Below are 20,443 nucleotides of genomic sequence, written 5' to 3' on the forward strand. Positions count from 1 at the left end.
TGCCACAAAGTGTGATCTCAAGATTATGGCAACGATCCCAGCAGACAGGAAACGTGTCCAGGCGCTACAGTACGGGACGTCCACAGTGTACAACCATTATGTGTTGGGAACAGACACATTTGCAAAAGATTATCACTATCTTTTTTAGATTACTTCACTAAACGCCCCTTCAAATTCTGTCTTGTAAAACACTGAAAGCAATTTGTTTCTTTTGTAGTGGAGTAGGCGAACAGTGTATGTTGGAATTTTGGGGATGTCTTCTTTGTCAGTTTTGAAGTTTAGAAAATTGTCACACAGTACAATACCAACAATGTAAAAGACATGGATTCCTCTAGCAACTTTGAATGATTTGTGCCCACCCTTCAGGGAGGTAACTCAGCTCATATTTACTTCTCTTCTCTACCTCAGATTGAATAGTCACACTCCATTTTTGGGTGACTTATTTCGTAGGATATATGAATAGTTGACTGTACACTTGGATGGTTCTTACACAGAATGATAACAGACACAAAAATTGTTTTTTTCTCCTGATCCCAACATCAATCTGACACTATCCTCCTCACTTGTGTAATTTCTGACTTGCAAATCCAAGCAATTTGTTTTTATGTCTGTCTCATTCCACACATAACAAGTACTGTCTTGATTTCTCGGATTGTGTATGGTCAAATTATACTGTGCCAGCTTTCTCAGGTAGAATATTTGGCCACTAGGTCTCTTCGTAGTGTTCAAAATGACTTGTAGATCAAAATTGCGCACACAACACTTACGTCACTTTGTGCTGGCATTTGGTCTTCAGTGTGCTTCCTTGGAGCCAGATGTCTTCTCTGAAAATGTTTGCCATGATAATCTTGCTTCAAAAGCTTCTCATTCTCAGTCAGTGAATTAAATGTCATACATTTATGACACTAATTTTTCTTCCGTCTAAGGAATCCTAAATTGTACTTGTGGAATATGTGCTGCTATTTTGGAAGAGATGCCAGTTTGCAACTATCCTCTTCACATTTAGGTTTACAGTCATTACAAATTAGTATAATATTCAGGCTTGAATCAAGGTACCTTCTTGAAAATTTCTGCCCGATATAATGAGAATCGACAGAAGGATAATGCAAGACTTTTATGATAATCATCATCAACCACTCTACTGTTCCAAGTTATCACTCGCAACAAATAATGAAGACCACAAAAAATTAAACTTGTTGATACATATAAGTTCAACTCACCGTGTTTGCACATGCATGACTTTGGCATAAGAGGGAAAATCTTATATAACACCTGCTGGCATAGTACTTGTGGTGTCACTGCCAGACACCACACTTGCTAGGTGGTAGCTTAAAGCGGTCGCGGTCCATTAGTGCATGTCGGACCCGCGTGTCGCCACTGTGTGATCGTAGACCGAGCGCCACCACACGGCAGGTCTCGAGAGACGTACGAGAACTCGCCCCAGTTGTACGGCGACGTTGCTAGCGACTATACGGACGAAGCCTTTGCTCTCATTTGCCGAGAGACAGTTAGAATAGCCTTCAGCTAAGTTAATGGCTACGACTTAGCAAGGCGCCAATTGTCACAGTGCATGTATCTTACGAGTCTCATTTGTATAGTCAAGAGAGATGTATCACAAGGATTGATTAAAAGTTAAGTATATTCCCAAAGATACGTATTTTCTTTATAGTATTCAATAAGTATCCTGTTCCAGACTTGACGCCAGTCGGCGTGTGTGTACGCGTGCCTTTCGGCTTCCTCCTCAGTGTGGCGTGACTAGCTTGTTACGCCACAACAGTACTGTTCAGCTGAACTGACACCACTTTAATTTTCAGATTCCTAATTACCTACAGAACTGGAAATATCATGTTTCAGTACATAATGGGTAACTATTGTCTTGATGTATTTCCACGTAGTGGCTGATTGCAGTTAAACTACAGCTGCACAATTAAATTCATAGAGGAAGGAAATTTTAGTTTCTTGGAGGATTTCCTTGCTCTACAAAATAAAACTACTATTTTAAGTGTTCAGTTTTGAGATGGTACTCACCTTACCACAGTTGATGTACTCAACAGCAGTCTCACGAAAGAAGAAATAGACGAAGTCACCCTTTGTCATTGAACTCACAAAGTTGGGTGCTGTAACATGAACAATACAATACAATGGATAGACAGAATTCATTACACTGAAAGGTAGAATTTTTACGTATTAGTCATTTTAAAAGTTCAAGACAAACAATGGAACTGATGTTAAATGGACCTACTGTCTTTCCCCAAATTTATTTACTTTATTCATGAAATGTATGTTGTATTAAAATGTATCCTACATAAAAATGTTTAACTTGCTTAAAATAATTGTAATGTAGTATGCTATTTGTGCTGCAGTTTATTAATATTGTAAATTTGACAGTCTGTTCAGTCATGGCTGATGAATAATGCACACCTGATGATAAATTATAACAAAAAATACTACCCCAAGTGATTATAATTTGTTTTAACAGACACTTTTTTATTATATTTTATTCATATTTAACTCCTTCCATTTTTGCTTAAAAGATTTTATTTCACTTGTGAAATTGTAACAGAAGAGAGGGCAGTGCTGTGGGCACTTTGTCAGTGACAAACTCAACATATGAAACAGCATTAAAGAAGGTGTTTGAAGTTAATCATTATTCACCAGAGTCAAAAATACTGACTCCTTTCAAACATAAAAGTCAAAAGACGTTCTGTTAACAGAAAAGGCAAAGTAATATTGATAATTTCTTCTGCACTGAGAAATGACTACACATACCTTTCACAGCTCTCAAACAAAGTAGCATTAAATGAGCATGTTGATTAAATAAACCAGTTATCTAACAGCACAGATGACCTTCCTTTCATGACACAAGGCCCCAAATTTTCAGACGTTCATAATTCCCAAAACTATTAAAATGTGTAAACTCAATACGTTTTTCCTTCAGAAAATGTATCTTTCTTTACATTAGAAAACATTGCTTCAAATCAGAATTAAGGCATGGGAATAATTTTAAAAAGGGGAAAATACAACTACTCACACAATCAAGCTATTTACAAAAAACTCAAATCATCTACATTTAGCTTAGCATCTTCAGAGCATTCTGTAACCTGGCACAGCTTTATATAGAAAGCAAAGCAATGCAACTTTGTTGGATACAAAGAAAACAAAGACGAGAAAAGTAAAGGCTACATAGCCTAAATCATGGATGTACAGATTTTGAACTTGAATTTATTGCTTATTAACAACAGAAAAATGAATGAAAATGCAGAACTGTATGATGTAAAACCTAAAGAGACCAGAGGAGTGACACCACACTTCATAAACGCCTTCCATAACACACATCTGATGGTTTTTTTTTTTCTTTTTTCCCTCCTTTGTACCTTCTACCTGTGTGTCAAGTGCTATTTCAGGGGGGTCAGTAAGATCCTGTAATTTATGGACATTACATTAACTCAATGAACCATCTGCCTGTATAGCATAATTCATAGCACACTAGCTTGCAAGGTAGGGAGGTGAGTCAGACCTGGACCAAATCCACATGATAGGTTAACAACTTTAGGCTGGTACATCAGCCAGCCTGACTGTAGTCTTTAGGTGATTTTCCATGCACATTTAGGCAAATGCTAGGCTTGTCTCCCAATTGCACCTCAGAGAATACAGTACACAATTGATCAAAATACAAGAACACAAAGAATAAAGTTTACACAATTCACAGACAGTAGCACCCTTTCCCCTCTCCCCCAAAGGTCACGTTGATGACTGATGTTAGAAAGGGCATTCAGCCACAAAGCCAAATAATAAAATCAAATTTGCCAAATCTTGAAAAAGCAGACTCGACAGCAGATAAGATAAAGATTGTGAAAAAGGAGAAGAAATAATAATTCAGTGAACTATACACTGTTATTAAAACCTTGGATATAACACTGAATCTGAACTGGTAACTGTGATACACCAAGTTGCAAATTAATTGATGTTTTAAATACACACAGTATTTATGAGATTCTAAGCATTTTTTTAAAAATTTAACACATTATGAAATGAAATGGTAAAAAATAAATTCATCATACACACAAAAAAAATCTTACTCACCATTGAGGCTCATTGAATCATATTGTTCAGTCTGCAAAGGGTGACGATAGATTATTGGATCCATGCCTGAAAAATCTGCCACTGTCCCTGTGTAGAGTTCACCACCACCTGATGGATTTTCTAGAGACAAAGAGAGAAATAAGTTAAGACAGGGCTCCTCAGCAAACATATCCCAGCCTGAGCAAAATTAAAGACAGCTAATCTGTCTAAATATTTTGTTGCCTCATATATTTTTACTCACTGATTGTATGTATGAACTTAGGTCTTTTTCTTATTTTAATTCTATTACCCACACAGACCAATTGACAATTTATCAAGTTCCTAGGAAAGCTTAGAAGAATAAAGCTATAGCATATGTAGCATTTGTGCTTACTATGCTATTTGCCTACAGTTATCCTCTCTTAACACAACGTGGCACATATTTTAGTAAATTTCATTTAGTACAGCTGGCCTGTGTCTGCATTTGACAGTTCTTCATCTGACAAAAAGATAAAATGGCATTCAACACTGGGCCGACAAAAGTCTAATAACTTCTCTGCTCCTAAATTCTAGTCAGTCCTATGTGTGACTGTAAAATTCTCCCTCCCTTCCTAAACTTTTATGTGTTGAATATACCCTTAAGTGCATTCACGTAGAATTTTTAAAAGTATCAGAATTCTACCTAAAAAGCATCTTTAACAGGAGTCAGACACTGTTTTGTTTCACCTTCTCAGTAAAATATATTTTCTAGTGAAGAAATGGGAAGCTTACTTTCAACTTGTTTATATACTCTTTCCAAAAGTGGTCCACAAATGAATAAATGTATATGATTTTTTTCCTTGGTCGTTTGAAAGACATAAATGGAGATAAAGAAACGAAATATATTACCAGTTATATCTTCTCTGCACCAACAACTAATTTACATCATATTCAGTTACTTACTTAACACTCTTAGCATCTGTCTTTCATTGTAAATAACTATTTCTTCCTTAAATTAGCAATGCTACATTAACATCAAAAGTGGTTGTGAGTTTGAAGAACAGCACTAAGCAACAAATGACATACAGGGGAAATGAATAGATAGCGTTGAGAAAGTAAATAGTGAAGACAGCAGGGGATCAAACAGGTGAAAGGACAAGACCCACCAGAAATTGTTGGATTACCCATGAGATATTGAATTTAACTGATGAAAAGAGGAAATCTAAAAATGCAGCTGATGAAGCTGTAAAAAGGAAATACAAGCATCTAAAAATGTGATATACAGAGACTGCAAAGAGCAGAGCAGGAATGGCTAGAGGAGAATTGAAAAGCTGCAAAAACACACTTGAACATGGAAAGACAGATTCTGCCTATAGGAAAATGAAGGAGACCTTTCAAGAAAAAGGAAGCAGCTGTATAAATATTAGGAACTTGATGGTAAGCAAGTACTAAGCAAAGAAGGATAGTCTGAAAGGTGGAAGGAATATATAAAAAGTCCATAAAAGGTACATGAACTTAATACCATGTTATAGAATAAGAAGATGAAAAACATGAAGAAAAGCTGGGAGATATGATTTTGTGCAAGGAATTTGACAGAACATTGAAAGATTTAAGTCAAAACAAGGCCTATGGAGTAGACAACATCTCCTCTAGAGTGTAGCCCTGTACAGGAGTGAGATGTGAAAAATAAATGGTTTACACAAGGGGAGACTAGAAGTTTTTGAATTGTGGTGCTACAGAAGAATATTGAAAATTATCTAAGTAAAATAAAGAAGTAAAGCATCTGAATTATCTGAGGCAAAAAGTACCCTCATTAACTTGAAAATCATCACTAAATGTTTGTACGAACATTCTAAAATGCACCCAACAGATAGGAAGGAAAGAATTGAATTAGGGAGGAGAAAAATGTATGGCAGAACTTGACTTCGGTTGATAGGACACTTTCTGAGGCAGTCAGTTATGTAGCTAATGGAGGAAAGTATGGAGTGGGAGGGAGGGGGGGGGGGGGGAAGAGACCAAGGCTTGACCACAGTAAGCTAGTTTGAAAGGAAGTAGCTTAAACATTTTTTACTATCTTCACATGGTGACCAACTGTTCTCAAAACAGCAAGAAACCAGTCTCACTCTTTGTTGATTCAGCCTGAAATTTACAACAAAATACTCAAATAAGGGTTTTATAAAAGGAATCATTTCATACTGTAATACATCTAAATCAACAGGAATTACAAAGTGCTAGGTGAAGGAAGGTAAGTTAGGGTTTGATGTCCCTGTAATTTATGCAAACCATGGAAAACCTAGAACTGGATAACTGGAAGTGGATATAAACCGATATTCTTCCAAATGTGAGTCTAGTGTCTTATCCACTATGCCACTTTCCCATTAGCTAGAATATGAAAATGGAAATAAACACAGCAAAATACAAAGTTATTTTAGAACTAGTAAGTTAAGAATTTGGATATTATGTGTGTTACCACACACATGGTTGCATGCCACAAGAGTTGAATACATTACTGTTAACCACTAAAATTCAATTGCAACAAATTGCATATCTGTAGTTCAAATTATTTTCAATCATACTCACTGACAAAGACAGCTGTCGAATTGTGTCTTGGGTCATAAGGACATAACGCCTGTCCTGCACGCTCCTTCTCCAACGTGTAGCCGTCGTTCTATACATAAACACAAACAACAGTGTTTTAGGAACTGGTGTCACTATTAACACAAACTTTAACTTAAAAATTAATTGTCAAAGAACAAAGCAGCCCACACCATAGATCAGAGTCAATGTTTTATCTATTATCTAAACTACTGGTCATCTTGGACTTCACAAAATAATAATAATAAGAGAAAGAAATGGAACTAAGGAAGAAAAAGGGGAAAAAAGACTAATTTTACACAGTAATTCCCTCCAGTGCTGACACTCGCATCTTTTTGGATCTAGTATTATATGCGATCTAGTCATTTAGTTATATTTGGTATATTTAGAACCTAATATTATTATTTCCCAAATCCCCATGACAAGTAGACCATCAGTGTTATGATTTCCTGTTATTATGGTGTGCAGTTTGGGATGTCCATAGAACATTCACTGATTTTCATGTTAATGAGGGCAATTCTGTTATCAAAGTGGCTGAACTCCCCCGAAAGGGGCCTCCTGGCCAACAATGCCATCTGATCATTTCATTTCATTTCATTTCAGTTTGACTGAAAGAAACAAGTGAATGTTAGTGTTTTGTGTATACTGTGTGTCCCAAACCTTGAGTACCAAAATTATATACAGAGGAGATCAACTAAGTACCCTGACATACCATACACCTGTTTCCCTAGCCTTTATTCTGTACCTTCACAGGGCTATCATGTTAATTTGGATTTGGCTGTGCTAAGGAATTTGTGTACTCCATCTGTCTGCATTTTATGTTACCTACATGAGAATGTGAGAATGTTTTAGAAATTTTTGCAAATCTTTCAAATGAGGCAGGATGTGGATATCAGCCCGGTATTCACCTAGTCACATGTGGGAAACTGCCTGAAAACCACATCTAGGCTGGGTGGCAAACCAGTCTTCATTTTTATTCTGCCAAACGTATTTGACTTGTGGCCAGCCTTCCTCCCCAAATCCCAGAAGTGGCATGATAATGTGTGCAGCTATCAAAGTGGGTCCACTATGAGACAAGACACAAATGGCCAGAAATTGATATAATCAGTTTGTATAAGGTCTATTGAATGAGCAATGTATTACAGGCGCTTGCTTTTAAACTGCATATGTTTCATAACAAACAACAGCCTTCAACATTGACATCCACAGTGTTACCCTGACGAGAAGAGCTTGTGATATGTCAGTGGTAGAGTATAATGCTGTTTACAGTTCATAATTAATTGTCAAAGCTGCAGCATTTCACGCTACAGGAATTTATAAAAATGTAAGAAATATGTAGTGTAGACAGGACCTAGAGCCCAGAAAGTCGAAAGATTGCACAGAGGAAATTTTGAAAGTAGTGTCACTCTAATCAAGAGACATTTATTGCCACAGATGGAAACGTATGAGAAACTATGTTGTTTCATGGTTGTGCCACAGAGAGCGCACCAAATTCTCGAGAATTAATTGTGCACAGAGCAGAATCAGAGGATGCAGTATAGGAGAAAGTTAATCAATGAGTATCCATTAATGCATCTATCAAAGGTGCACTTTCATTATTACAGTGCTGACGGCACTGGTGGAACAAAAATTACAGTCAAAGGGGCCAAATGATGCTAAAAGCAGTGTTCACTTCTGTCTATGTATTATGGTCCCACATGTGCATAGAGCTGAAGTTGTTGCTACTAGGTATAAGTTGCTTTGTGTAAATAAAAACTAAACATTCATTTCCAACCATTCGTTCCTGATCTCAAAGTTTATCTTTCAAGATCCTGTAACACCTGTATAATGTTGACCCACAAGTTTAGGGACAGACCAGTGTACTTTACACCCAGTTAAAAACTTAAAATATCGTCATTTGTAATCTTATGATGCAGCAGAGACCCAAGTGGGTCCTGCAAAATATTTTAAGGATTTCATATTGTGATGTGGTCTTACAACCAGAAACATTTTCATTAAATTGGCATCAGCTGATGAAACCTTCATGTTTATATTCATCTGGGATGTCATGTACCTGTTCAAATGGAATGGCACCTATCTCAGTATGATGTATCTTAAAGCAACAGCCTTCTATTAGAACACGATGACTCTTATTGAGGATTTTTTCAGAGGAAACTTCAGTTGAGTTCCAAACTAAGTTGGCTCAGTAGTGTTTGAACAATCATGTAAAATTCATTTATCCAATAATAAACTGTTTTAGTGGTGGTGTTCGGATCCCTTCAAATCAGTTTTTAATTTGGTCTCCGTCCATTTCTTCAGATAATGGTACTGTTACACTGCACAGCAGTGACCTTCACCTATTTTCCAGGAACTTGCAACAGCTGTAATGTAGATAATTGCAAAAACAAATTGTACAACAAATTTTATGGAATTTAGTGGAAATTTATTTTACTTAATAATCAACACTAAAATGACACCATGTTGTCTCAACTTTTTTTCTGTTATATTCCGTAAATTGAATTTTTCTCCAGATGGTGTCGATGTTGCCTTTCTCATAAGTTGGAACCCAAGGATTGAAAGATTCATGTGAATTTTGTCTCACAGTGAAACTTTGAATTTTTTCCTTAAAATACAGAAAGTACTGCAAGAAATGGAAGTCACACAAAACTCAAGAACAAACCTAGATGGCCAAGCTTTTGGAATTTTTATCTGACACATGGCAAACCAGCAGGCCACCACCTTGCGGTAGGTATTGACAGCATTAAAAACAATTTGCAGCATATATTTTCAGTAGGTCTGTGTTATTCAAAATAAAAGCTTTTGAAAAAATGAGTAATGAAACCTCTTCTTTGAATTGGGAAGTATTCTCCTAAAATGTAAGCTTTGTACTGCAAGACTTACATGTACAAAGTCATCAACACCTTTAAAGAGAAACGCTTCAATACACAAAAGGATTTTAAAAACCCACAAGGTGACTCACCTCAATTACATAATCCCTGCAGACAGGTTTGAAGGAGTTGGTCCCACAGACGAGTAGCTTACCGGGGTCACTCTTTGCCAGGATACGAATGTAGTTCTGGCACGCTTCCTGTAACAAGATACTTAAATTAATACAACTGACCTACACGAAAATATTTTCATAAAATAAAGCTCTCTACTTTGCTGTCTTTCACATTGCAAGAGAAATGACATAAGAAATTAAACCTTATCTGCATGTATTTGGCAGGTAATAGCAGAATGATAATAAGGTAAAAGGGGGTTAGGCTTGAAAAATGCACATGATAAAGATAGCATTACTGGATCCCCTGAATGAAGGAAATTACACCCCTATTCACTCACTTGTACAGTCTGCATCAGAAATGCCTACCTGCAGAGATGTATCAACCTGAAACAGTGATTTCTTTCTGCTATTACTAATTTTGTCAGTGTGCAGTATTTACGCTTTTGCTATGCTGATTACAGAGCATGACATTTAACAATTACTCTATTAAAAACACTTTAATAAACTTCAATAATTCCCCCCTTACTTTCTGTTTATCTACACACATTCTACAAAGTGGTCCACCAAATAGGTAATTATTGTTATCTACAAAAAAAACCTACAGACTTCTGCTATTCATGAAGTACAACAAACATCCAAGTGGCATTATGAACCAGCAACTGATCTTTCAGTCTTATATGATGTTTGAAAACATCCTCTCCCAACAAACCAATAAACACAATATGGCACTTGTGACTTCTGATGGGCACCGTCTGTTCCTCTTATATCACAATACCTCATAGACTTAATAAAAGCAAATCTGTAATATTAGTCTCATTTGGCCATCAAAAAGCCTGCAAACATGTAAAGCATTCTGGTCTCTAGTCAAGTTATACTACAGTATAACAGACAGCAAGCTGCTTCTGTGAAGTATACCGATGAATTATGAGTAGTGCTAATCTACTCATATTAATAATTACACACTTACTTCTACACTGATGAGTCAAAAAACATTATGACCACCTGCTTAATAGCTTGTTGGGCTATCTTTGCAATGGAACACAGCATCATTTCTTTGTATCATCAGTTCTACAGGTCATTGGCTGTGAAGGTATGTGGCACCAGATGTCTACACTAGTCATAAAATTCCTGTAAATAACTGGCCACTGATTTGTGTATGTGAGGGCACATCACATCGAGTGAATTTGGTGTTCAAGACATCAATGTGAGCGCAAACCATTGCAGCTCAGCTCTGGCTTTGAGAATCCAACAACTATCCTGCTGAAATATGGTATTGGTGTCGCGGAAGACATCGAGCATAAAGCTACACGGATGGTCAGCAGCCGTCAGCTTGTCTTTGATTGCTACCACAGATTCCATGAAAGCGGAGGTGAATGTCTCTTACAGCATTATACTGCTCCCAACAGCCGCATTCGTGGTGTGGTACACATTTCTAGCCACCGTTCGCCTGGATGACAGCATTTGTGGAGACATCCATTGACTTGGTGTTGCAAAAATGTGATTCACACAAAGAGGTGACTGTTGCCATTGATCCACAGTCCAACATCAATGATCCAGTGCCCACGATGATATCGTTGGGTCAGCACGTGAACAAGTAGGGGGACGCTGAAATACTTGTGTGAGCACCAGCATTGTGCTCTTTCAGCATAGATGCCACAGATTGCCACCTATCCTACTTTATAGAGCAGGGAAGCCTCTGATGCCACATCCTGCGAAGAGTGTGGACATGCAGCCATGTAGCGCCTAGTGGTAGTTTCACTACCCTCCTATCAGTTTCTGTGGATGTAGACTTAGCCCACGAATATTCGACCAGCTTCACTATTTTCATAATACTCATTCCCAGGCTCTGTGTAATAATAACCTGCCCTGTGTCGAAATCACTTACCTCAGTGATTTCCCCATTTTCAGTCTGTGTCATTGCAAGAACGATACCCCAGCCGTCTTTGCTCCACTTACATATTTTCCTTACCACGTCATGTTCCCACAGCACCACCAGGTGGCATCCAACTTCATGGTGGGCGGTAGTTATAATGTTCTGGCTTATCTGTGTAGATTACTTTATACAAATTCATGTATATTAGGAAATAAGACAGTACTTTTTTTTATTTTTTTTTTTTTAGGGCGCAAAACTGCTATGGTCATTAGCGCCCAGCCCGTGACTTAGGAAACAGTAAAAAAACCGAAATTGAAAACCAGCAGCAATGGGAACAAAGTCATAAAATTGGAGAAACTAAAAGCAGAAGGAAGGCTTAAAAATCCACTACAGAAAGGTGTTGGTTGTCCCCAAAAAAGCTTCAAATGACTGACGTCATTTCACTAGCACTAATAAACTGGAGAACGCGGTCGGCTGAGCGCGTGTCATCTGCTAAAATCGACGAGAGATCAGGCGATAGCTGTAGACGGGCGCGTAATGGATTAAAATAGGGGCATTCAATTAAAAGGTGTCTTACCGTCCACAGCTGAGAGCAGTGGGGACAGAGTGGGGGAGGATCGCCGCTTAAAAGATGACGATGGCTAAAAAGACAGTGCCCTATCCGGAGTCTAGTTAAAATTACCTCCTCCCGACGACGCGTTCGGGAGGAAGAAGTCCAAGCGCAAGGAAGAGCTTTCACTTCCCGCAATTTATTATTGGGAAGTGTTGACCAATGCGCGTGCCATAAATGAACAACACGACGACATAAAACGCTCCGTAGATCGCAGAAAGGAATCGATGGAATAGCTGGCCGAGGAAGAGAGACTGCAGCCTTGGCTGAAATATCGGCCGCCTCATTTCCATAGATACCAACGTGTCCCGGGAGCCAGATGAACGCCACTGAGACGCCCCCCAGGTGGAGCAAGCGCAGACAGTCCTGAATCCGGTGCACCAGAGGGTGCACAGGATAAAGAGCTTGGAGACTGAGGAGAGAGCTGAGAGAATCTGAGCAGATAACGTACAGTATCCGCCGATGGCGGCGGATGTAGTGGACAGCCTGGAGAACAGCGTAAAGCTCCGCAGTATACACCGAACACTGGTCGGGAAGCCGAAATTGATTTGGGGTGTCGCCAACAATATAGGCACTCCCTACACCTAACGACGTTTTCGAGCCGTCGGTGTAAATAAATGTGGCGTCCGTCATTTGTGCACATAGAGCAGCAAATGCCCGACGATAAACAAGTGTAGGGGTACCATTCTTGGGAAATCGACAAAGGTCACGGAGCAGGCAGATCCGGGGACGGAGCCAAGGCGGTGCTGTACCCCAAGTTGTCAAGAAGGTTTTAGGAAGGCGGAAGGAAAGAGAATGGAGCAGTTGACGGAAGCGGACTCCCGGGGGTAGTAGGGAGGAGGAGCGGCCTGCATACCCTACATCAAAGGAGGCGTCGAAAAAAATGGCATGGGCTGGATTAGCAGGCATGGAAGACAGATGGCTAGCATATCGACTCAGAAGGACTGCTCGCCGATTGGACAGCGGAGGTTCAGCAGTCTCAGCATAAAGGCTTTCCACAGGGCTAGTGTAAAAAGCTCCAGACACTAAACGTAATCCACGGTGGTGGAGAGAGTCGAGACGCCGAAGAATAGACGGCCGAGCATCCATAGTCCAATTTCGAGCGCACTAAGGCGCGATAGAGGCGGAGAAGGACCATTCGGTCCGCTCCCCAGGAGGTACCATTCAGGACACGGAGGGTGTTAAGCGATCGCAGACAGCGAGCCGAAAGATAGGAAACGTGGGAGGACCAGCACAGTTTTCTGTCAAACATAAGACCCAAGAATTTAGCGACGTCTGAAAACGGAAGGTTGACAGGACCTAGATGTAAGGAGGGCGGAAGAAACTCCTTACGTCGCCAAAAATTAACACAAACGGTCTTACTGGGAGAGAAACGGAAGCCGGTTTCGATGCTCCAAGAGTGGAGGCGATCGAGACATCCTTGAAGACGTCGTTCAAGAAGGCTGGTCCGTTGAGAGCTGTAGTAGATCGCAAAATCGTCCACAAAGAGGGAGCACGAGACATCAGGAAGGAGACAATCCATAATTGGATTTATGGCAATGGCGAACAGTACAACACTCAGCACGGAGCCCTGGGGTACCCCGTTTTCTTGGGAGAAAGTGCGGGAGAGAGTAGTGTTCACCCGCACCCTAAATGTGCGCTCTGCCATAAATTCGCGAAGAAAAAGGGGCAGCCGGCCTCGAAAGCCCCAAGAGAACAGTGTGCGGAGGATGCCTGTCCTCCAACAGGTATCGTATGCTCTCTCCAGATCAAAAAATATTGCTACCGTTTGGCGTTTCCGGAGAAAATTGTTCATGATATAAGTGGAGAGAGCAACAAGATGGTCAACTGCAGAACGATGCTTTCGGAATCCGCATTGGGCAGGTGTTAAAAGACTGCGGGATTCCAGCCACCACGCTAAACGGTAATTCACCATACGCTCCAAAACCTTACAGACACTACTCGTGAGAGAAATGGGGCGATAGCTAGAGGGGAGATGTTTGTCCTTTCCAGGTTTCGGAACAGGAACGACGATAGCTTCCCGCCATCGTCTGGGAAAAGTACTGTCGGTCCAAATTCGATTATAAAGGTGAAGGAGGTAACGCAGACTATGGGTTGATAAATGCAGCAACATTTGGAAGTGGATACCATCCGGTCCTGGGGCGGAGGAGCGAGAAGAAGAGAGTGCATGTTGGAGTTCCCGCAAGGAGAAAACAGTATTGTAGCTTTAGCGATTTTGAGAGGAGAAAGCTAGAGGTCGCACTTCCGCCGCACGTTTCTTCGGGAGAAACGCTGGCGGGTAATTTGAAGAGCTCGAAATCTCAGCAAAGTGCTGACCCAACGAGTTAGAAATTGCGACGGGGTCCACTAATGTGTCATGCGCGACAGTAAGCCCAGAGACCGGGGAGAAACTAGGCGCGCCTGAGAACCGTCGAAGCCGACTCCAAACTTCCGAGGAGGGAGTGAAGGTGTTAAATGAGCTAATAAAGAATTTCCAGCTTGCCTTCTTGCTATCGCGGATGACACGACGGCATCGCGCTCGGAGCTGCTTACAGCTGATACAGTTGGCCAAAGTAGGATGGTGGCGGAAAACGCGGAGAGCACGTCGCCGCTCACGTAGTGCATCACGGCATGCCTCGTTCCACCAAGGAACTGGGGGGCGCCGGGGCAATTCGGAGGTGCGTGGTATTGAATGTTTCGCAGCTGTAAGAATAACGTCGGTAATATGTGTGACCTCATCGTCGACGCTGGGAAAGTGACGGTCATCGAATGTCGCTAGAGACGAAAAAAGTGTCCAATCGGCTTGGGCAAACTTCCAGCGTCGCGGGCGCATATATGGCTGTTGAGGCTGCAGTCTAAGGACACATGGAAAGTGGTCACTCGAGTGTGTATCATCAAGGGCGAACCACTCGAAGCGCCGAGCTAGCGGAACAGTACCGACCGCAAGGTCCAAATGAGATAAATTTGTCGTGGAGGCAGACAAAAATGTAGGGACCCCAGTGTTGAGGCAAACTAGATCTGCTTGGTGGAAGACGTCTAGCAATAGTGAGCCACGTGGACAAGGATGTGGAGATCCCCAAAGCGGGTGGTGGGCATTGAAGTCCCCAACCAGCAAATAGGGGGGTGGAAGCTGACCAAGAAGATGAAGGAGATCAGCTCGTGCCATTGGTGTGGACGATGGAATGTATACAGTACAAAGAGAGAACGTGTATCCGGAAATGGAAAGACGGACGGCGACAGCTTGGAAGGAAGTGTTTAAATGGATTGGGTGATAATGGAGAGTTTCATGGAGAAGAATCATGAGTCCTCCATGTGCTGGAGTGCCTTCAACAGAGGGGAGATCATATTGGACGGACTGAAAATTAGGGAGAACAAAGTGGTCACGGGGACGCAGCTTTGTTTCCTGAAGACAGAAGATGACCGGCGAGTAGGATTGTAAGAGGATCGACAATTCATCCCGATTGGCTCGAATACCGCGGATATTCCAGTGGATAATGGACATAGGGTGAACAGAAAATGGAGGAATGTGACCAAGGTCGCTGTCAACTCAACGACTGCTCTGAGCTTGCGACCGACAGCATGGAATGGCATTCAGCCGAAGGCAGAAGATCCTGATCCATAGGTTGGTCAGGAGCAGCTCCTGACACCAGCGACCGGCCGGTTGATCGGCCGCCAGCAGTGCGCCTCGGCGACACAGAAGACGGCCGAGGGCGATTTCCGCCAGGTGGTGCTGTAGATGGGACACGCCTTGGCGGAGAAGGAGAGGAACTGGGTTTCTTTGTAGCCTTCTTGGAAGTATGATGTTTAGAGGAAGGAGGAACCGATGGTTGGGAAGTTGCCGTACGTAAAATCTCTTCACGAGTATGCTCTTTTTTCGAAGTCTGACTTTTGGGCTCGAGATTTAGCAGAACTCGACGAAGGGTGAGCCAGAGAGTGGGCAGGCGAAAGTGGTGAGGTTGAACGGGCGATCTTTGCGCTGGCCGATCTGACGACCGTGGCACTAAAGGTGAGGTCGCAAGTCTGCGTGGCCGCCTCCTTTGTTGGCCGAGGAGAAGCAAGGACAGTGCTGTATTTTCCTTTCTGAGGCACGGTGGGCTGTCGACTGGCGAATAATTTTCGAGCAGCAAAGGTCGACACCGTTTCCTTCACCCTAATTTCCTGGATGAGCTTTTCGTCCTTAAAAACGGGACAATCTCGAGAGGAAGCGGCGTGGTCACCCATACAGTTGATGCATCGAGGGGATGGAGGTGGAAAAGCACCCTCATGGGCATCCCTGCCACACGTAACACATTTGGCCGGATTGGAACAGGACTGGCTGGCGTGATTGAACCGCTGGCACCGATAGCAACGCGTAGGGTTTGGGACGTAAGGGCGAACGGAAATTATCTCATAGCCTGCTTTGATTTTCGATGGGAGTTGAACTTTGTCAAATTTCAAGAAGACAGTGCGGGTTGGAATGATGTTCGTGTCAACCCTTTTCATAACCCTATGAACAGCCGTTACGCCCTGGTCAGACAGGTAGTGCTGAATTTCTTCGTCAGACAGTCCATCGAGGGAGCGTGTATAAACGACTCCACAGGAGGAATTTAAGGTACGGTGCGGTTCCACCCGGACAGGGAAAGTGTGTAGTAGTGAGGTACGCAGCAATTTTTGTGCCTGGAGGGCACTGACTGTTTCTAACAACAGGGTGCCATTCTGTAATCTGGAACAAGACTTTACAGGACCTGCAATTGCGTCGACACCTTTCTGAATAATGAAAGGGTTGACCGTGGAGAAGTCGTGACCTTCGTCAGACCGAGAAACAACAAGGAACTGTGGCAACGATGGAAGAACTGACTGTGGTTGAGACTCAGTGAACTTACGTTTGTGAGCAGACATAGTGGAAGGTGAGGAAACCATTGCGGAAGAATCCCCCATGATTACCGGCGTCTCCGATGGCGCGCTCCTCCCTTGTGGGGGCCCTCTCTGAGGGCACTCCCGCCTTAGGTGATTGTTCACACCTCAGGTCACACCTCTCGACAAACGGACGGAGGGACCAATCGGCACTTTCGGAAGGTATCAGCTCGGGTAATCACCCCTCCCTGGGCCTGGCCGTTACCAGGAGGTACGTACGTGTCCTACCTGTCTACCCGGGACGGGGAATTACGAGTTACCCCGTCACCGGCTACGCATGGAAGTGCGTGGGTCGGCCTTCAGACACGCACAGGGAGGAAGAAAGAGAAAGGGAAAGGAAAGAAGAGGTCTCAAACGCCGCAGCAGAGAAAAGGGTAGAGAGAAGAGGTAAGGAAAAGAGAAGGACAAAGGAAGGATGAAGACTTACAAGCAAGGAAGGCGAAGAATGTGGTACATTTACAAGCGTCCGTCTCCGGACGTAGGCACAAACCAGACCCCCAGAGGGGGGAGAAAGGAAAGGAAAGAGCCAGAGGTGAGGGGGGGGGGCGAAGATGGGGGATGGGGAAGGATGCGGACAGGGAAGGTATGCAGCCCGGAAAGGAAGGAAGGCCACATCAGCTCGGGGTCCCGTGCTCGCTATGCACGTATCCACAAAAGAGTTGTGGATCCCCTGGGGGGAAGACAGTACTTGACCTAAGCATTTACATAATTTTGCCAATTTCAGAACAGCTGTAACTGTCTACACATTAAAAAAAAATACCTGTTTTGTGTGAACATTAGTGGTAACCAGAATTTACATGCTTGAATCGAAATATCCTGAAAAATTTTATGTGGAACAGCTGGTAATGTACTCTCTTACTTTGTCTTAAAACACCAGTTACATTCAGTTTGTTATATAAAATCTATTGGCAACCAGTTATAGACGTTTAGACTAGAAAATACAACTCCATTCTGAAACAAAGACAGGGTATGCATACTCAATACAGAAATTTCATTCTAGTATTATTGTTGCAAATTTCACAATTAATCCTAAATTCAACACCTCCATAGCTCGAAGGTCAGCATCGCTACCTTTACTGCAGGACAGGACAGGACCTGTGTTTGATTTCCAGTACCTCCTCAGAGTTTTTCTCATGTAGGGAGGTCTGGCACAGGGCACACTCAGCCTTTGCGAGTTCAAATGAGGCACTGATAGAATAAAGCAGCATTGGCATCATTAAGATTCATCAACCAGCAATAACGGCTAGAATGATTGCCAACATGCTGACCTCATGCTCCACAATCATAGATTGCTCCTTGTACTGCCTTGTAGGCAGCAGTTGGACAGTTGAAATAGGCCTAAAGCCTAACCATTGACTGTTGTTTACATTTTGTCCTAAATTCATCCATATTACTAACCACAAATGCTGCCACGAGCTGTGATGAAGTGTGGCATAGTGGTTAGTGTCACGGGCTGGTGTGCTGTCGGTTCCCAGTTCAAATCCCACAACCAGCAATTATATATTATTTTGTATTTATCGTTACTGGAAATTTCTTGAAATATCTTATGTTTGTAATGTTGGTATATTGTGGAATATTCAACGTCGGTACAAACAGCTGAACTCTCTTTCCAGAAGGCCGATTCTGTTCTGGCTGTACGTTGGGGTTTGTAACGAATGTGCTTTCAGTGCTTAGTGTTGTACTTCACTGATGATCCTGCTTCACGATGTGGTGTCGAGTGTGGTTGCGACATGGCAGTATCATTAGGGAGAAACTGCACTGGCACTTATGTTTAGTAATAGAACGTCTCTGAAGAGCCTTTGCAATATGCTTGGTTCTTTTGTCACCATTAGCTATATCAGTTCTCTTATATTCCAACCAACTGCAGGTGTGCTCTAAGGCCCGAAACTCCCTTTACTTCTACATATACTTTTCACTGTCACATGTGGTGCAGTAATGGCCACTTATCCAGGAGAAAAGCAGTTAAAATTTCCATCTGGCCACCGAGATTTAGGTTTCTCACATTTACCTTATCACTTCGGAGAAATGCTGAGACGATTCCTTTGAATGGGCAAGCCCAACCCAATCCTTCCTCAATTCACTCTCATTTTCTGTCTCTAATGATCATGCTGTTGAGAGGATGTTAAACCTTGCTCTTCCTTCCTATACACTGTCAGTGTGCTTAAAACTACTTTCGCCTGTTCGCCCCTGCCTTATGGTCCCTCTACCCTCCTCCTAACCTTCCTCCCAGAAATCTAGACGATCCCTCCAGTTCCATCTCAATCAGTTTGTCTCCTGTTGCAGCCAGCAGCTCTTTCAAAACTCTCACAATCATAATTTTCCTGCTACATTTGCATTAGCTAAGATGGTATGTAGTGTACCTGTGCCATTTAACCTTCCTGTTGTTCCATTTATGGATGATATGTGGGAAGAGAGGTTGGTGGAATCCTTTGATAAGAACCTGATGTATTTAATTTTCATGTCACAGCCATTATGTGAGATATATGTAGTAGGAAATACTACAGTTTGTTTATTGATTCATTCTGGGATGTAGATGCTTGGAATCTGAGTATAGCTCTTCATGATGCACAATGTACTCCTTGTAATATCTCGCACTGCAGTTCATTGAGCACTTCTGTAGCACTTCCATGCAGTCTAAGCAAACTTGGGATGATAAGTGCAGCTCTTCTTTTAATATTTTGTATGCGTTCATTCAATTCAACTTGGTAAAGGTGACAGACTGATGAACAGTACTCAAGAACTGGTTGACCAAGACTTTTTAACCTGTCTTTCATGCATTAATTACATGTTCTTAGCATTCTGTCAATAAATATGAGTCTGGTATTTGCATTCCCCATTGATTAATTTCACAGTCATTCCACCAGAAGTTGCTCTAGAGAGAAAATCTTAGATATTATAAAGTTGTAATTGATTCCAATGACAGGATGGTGATTGTGCAGTCGAACGACAATGATGTCCTTTTGCCTATTTATGTGGATCACATTACCAGGCTCCCATGATGCACACTTCTCTTTTTATTCCTTAGAAGGTTTCTAATGAGGCCATGTTCCCACATACAGCTCCATCACTTACAAAGGGTCTAAGTCACATCCTCATTGATTCTGTGCAAATTTAATGGCACATGCAGGGCTTAGTCAGAAATGAAAGTGACTGGAAATTTATATGGAATCTCGAAATTTTCTTTTGCCTTTCCTTTTCATACAGATCCCAAGGCCCTCGGTTTACCGTTGTGTACACTTTCTGCTTCCTGGAAACTACTCTAATACGCATGACTCATGCCTCGCCCTACCCCAGCCAAAAATGCTATCTTTTTTTCTAAACACTCGGTCATTTGGAACTCCCACTGCTGTAACTTTCATTTCTGGCCAACCCCTACAAATGGTTCAAATGGCTCTGAGCACTATGGGACTTAACATCGGAGGTCATCAGTCCCCTAGAACTTAGAACTACTTAAACCTAACTAACCTAACGA

The 20,443-nt window shown here is 41.9% G+C and overlaps 1 protein-coding gene across 2 annotated transcripts in view; it reads right to left on the minus strand.

Moving 5' to 3' along the window:
* Positions 1-20,443, minus strand: part of LOC126262242 (semaphorin-1A) — a 923,656-nt gene that overhangs the window by 69,897 nt on the left and 833,316 nt on the right. For both annotated transcript variants that reach the window (XM_049958718.1, XM_049958717.1), the window contains exons 6-9: positions 9,596-9,703; positions 6,622-6,709; positions 4,084-4,203; positions 2,029-2,117 (exon numbers count right to left, since the gene is read on the minus strand). In XM_049958718.1, the coding sequence (XP_049814675.1) occupies positions 2,029-2,117; positions 4,084-4,203; positions 6,622-6,709; positions 9,596-9,703 (405 nt within the window). The remainder of the gene's footprint in view (positions 1-2,028; positions 2,118-4,083; positions 4,204-6,621; positions 6,710-9,595; positions 9,704-20,443) is intronic.

The sequence above is a fragment of the Schistocerca nitens genome, chromosome 6 (genome assembly GCF_023898315.1).
Source record: "Schistocerca nitens isolate TAMUIC-IGC-003100 chromosome 6, iqSchNite1.1, whole genome shotgun sequence".
Taxonomy (NCBI): Eukaryota; Metazoa; Arthropoda; class Insecta; order Orthoptera; family Acrididae; genus Schistocerca; species Schistocerca nitens.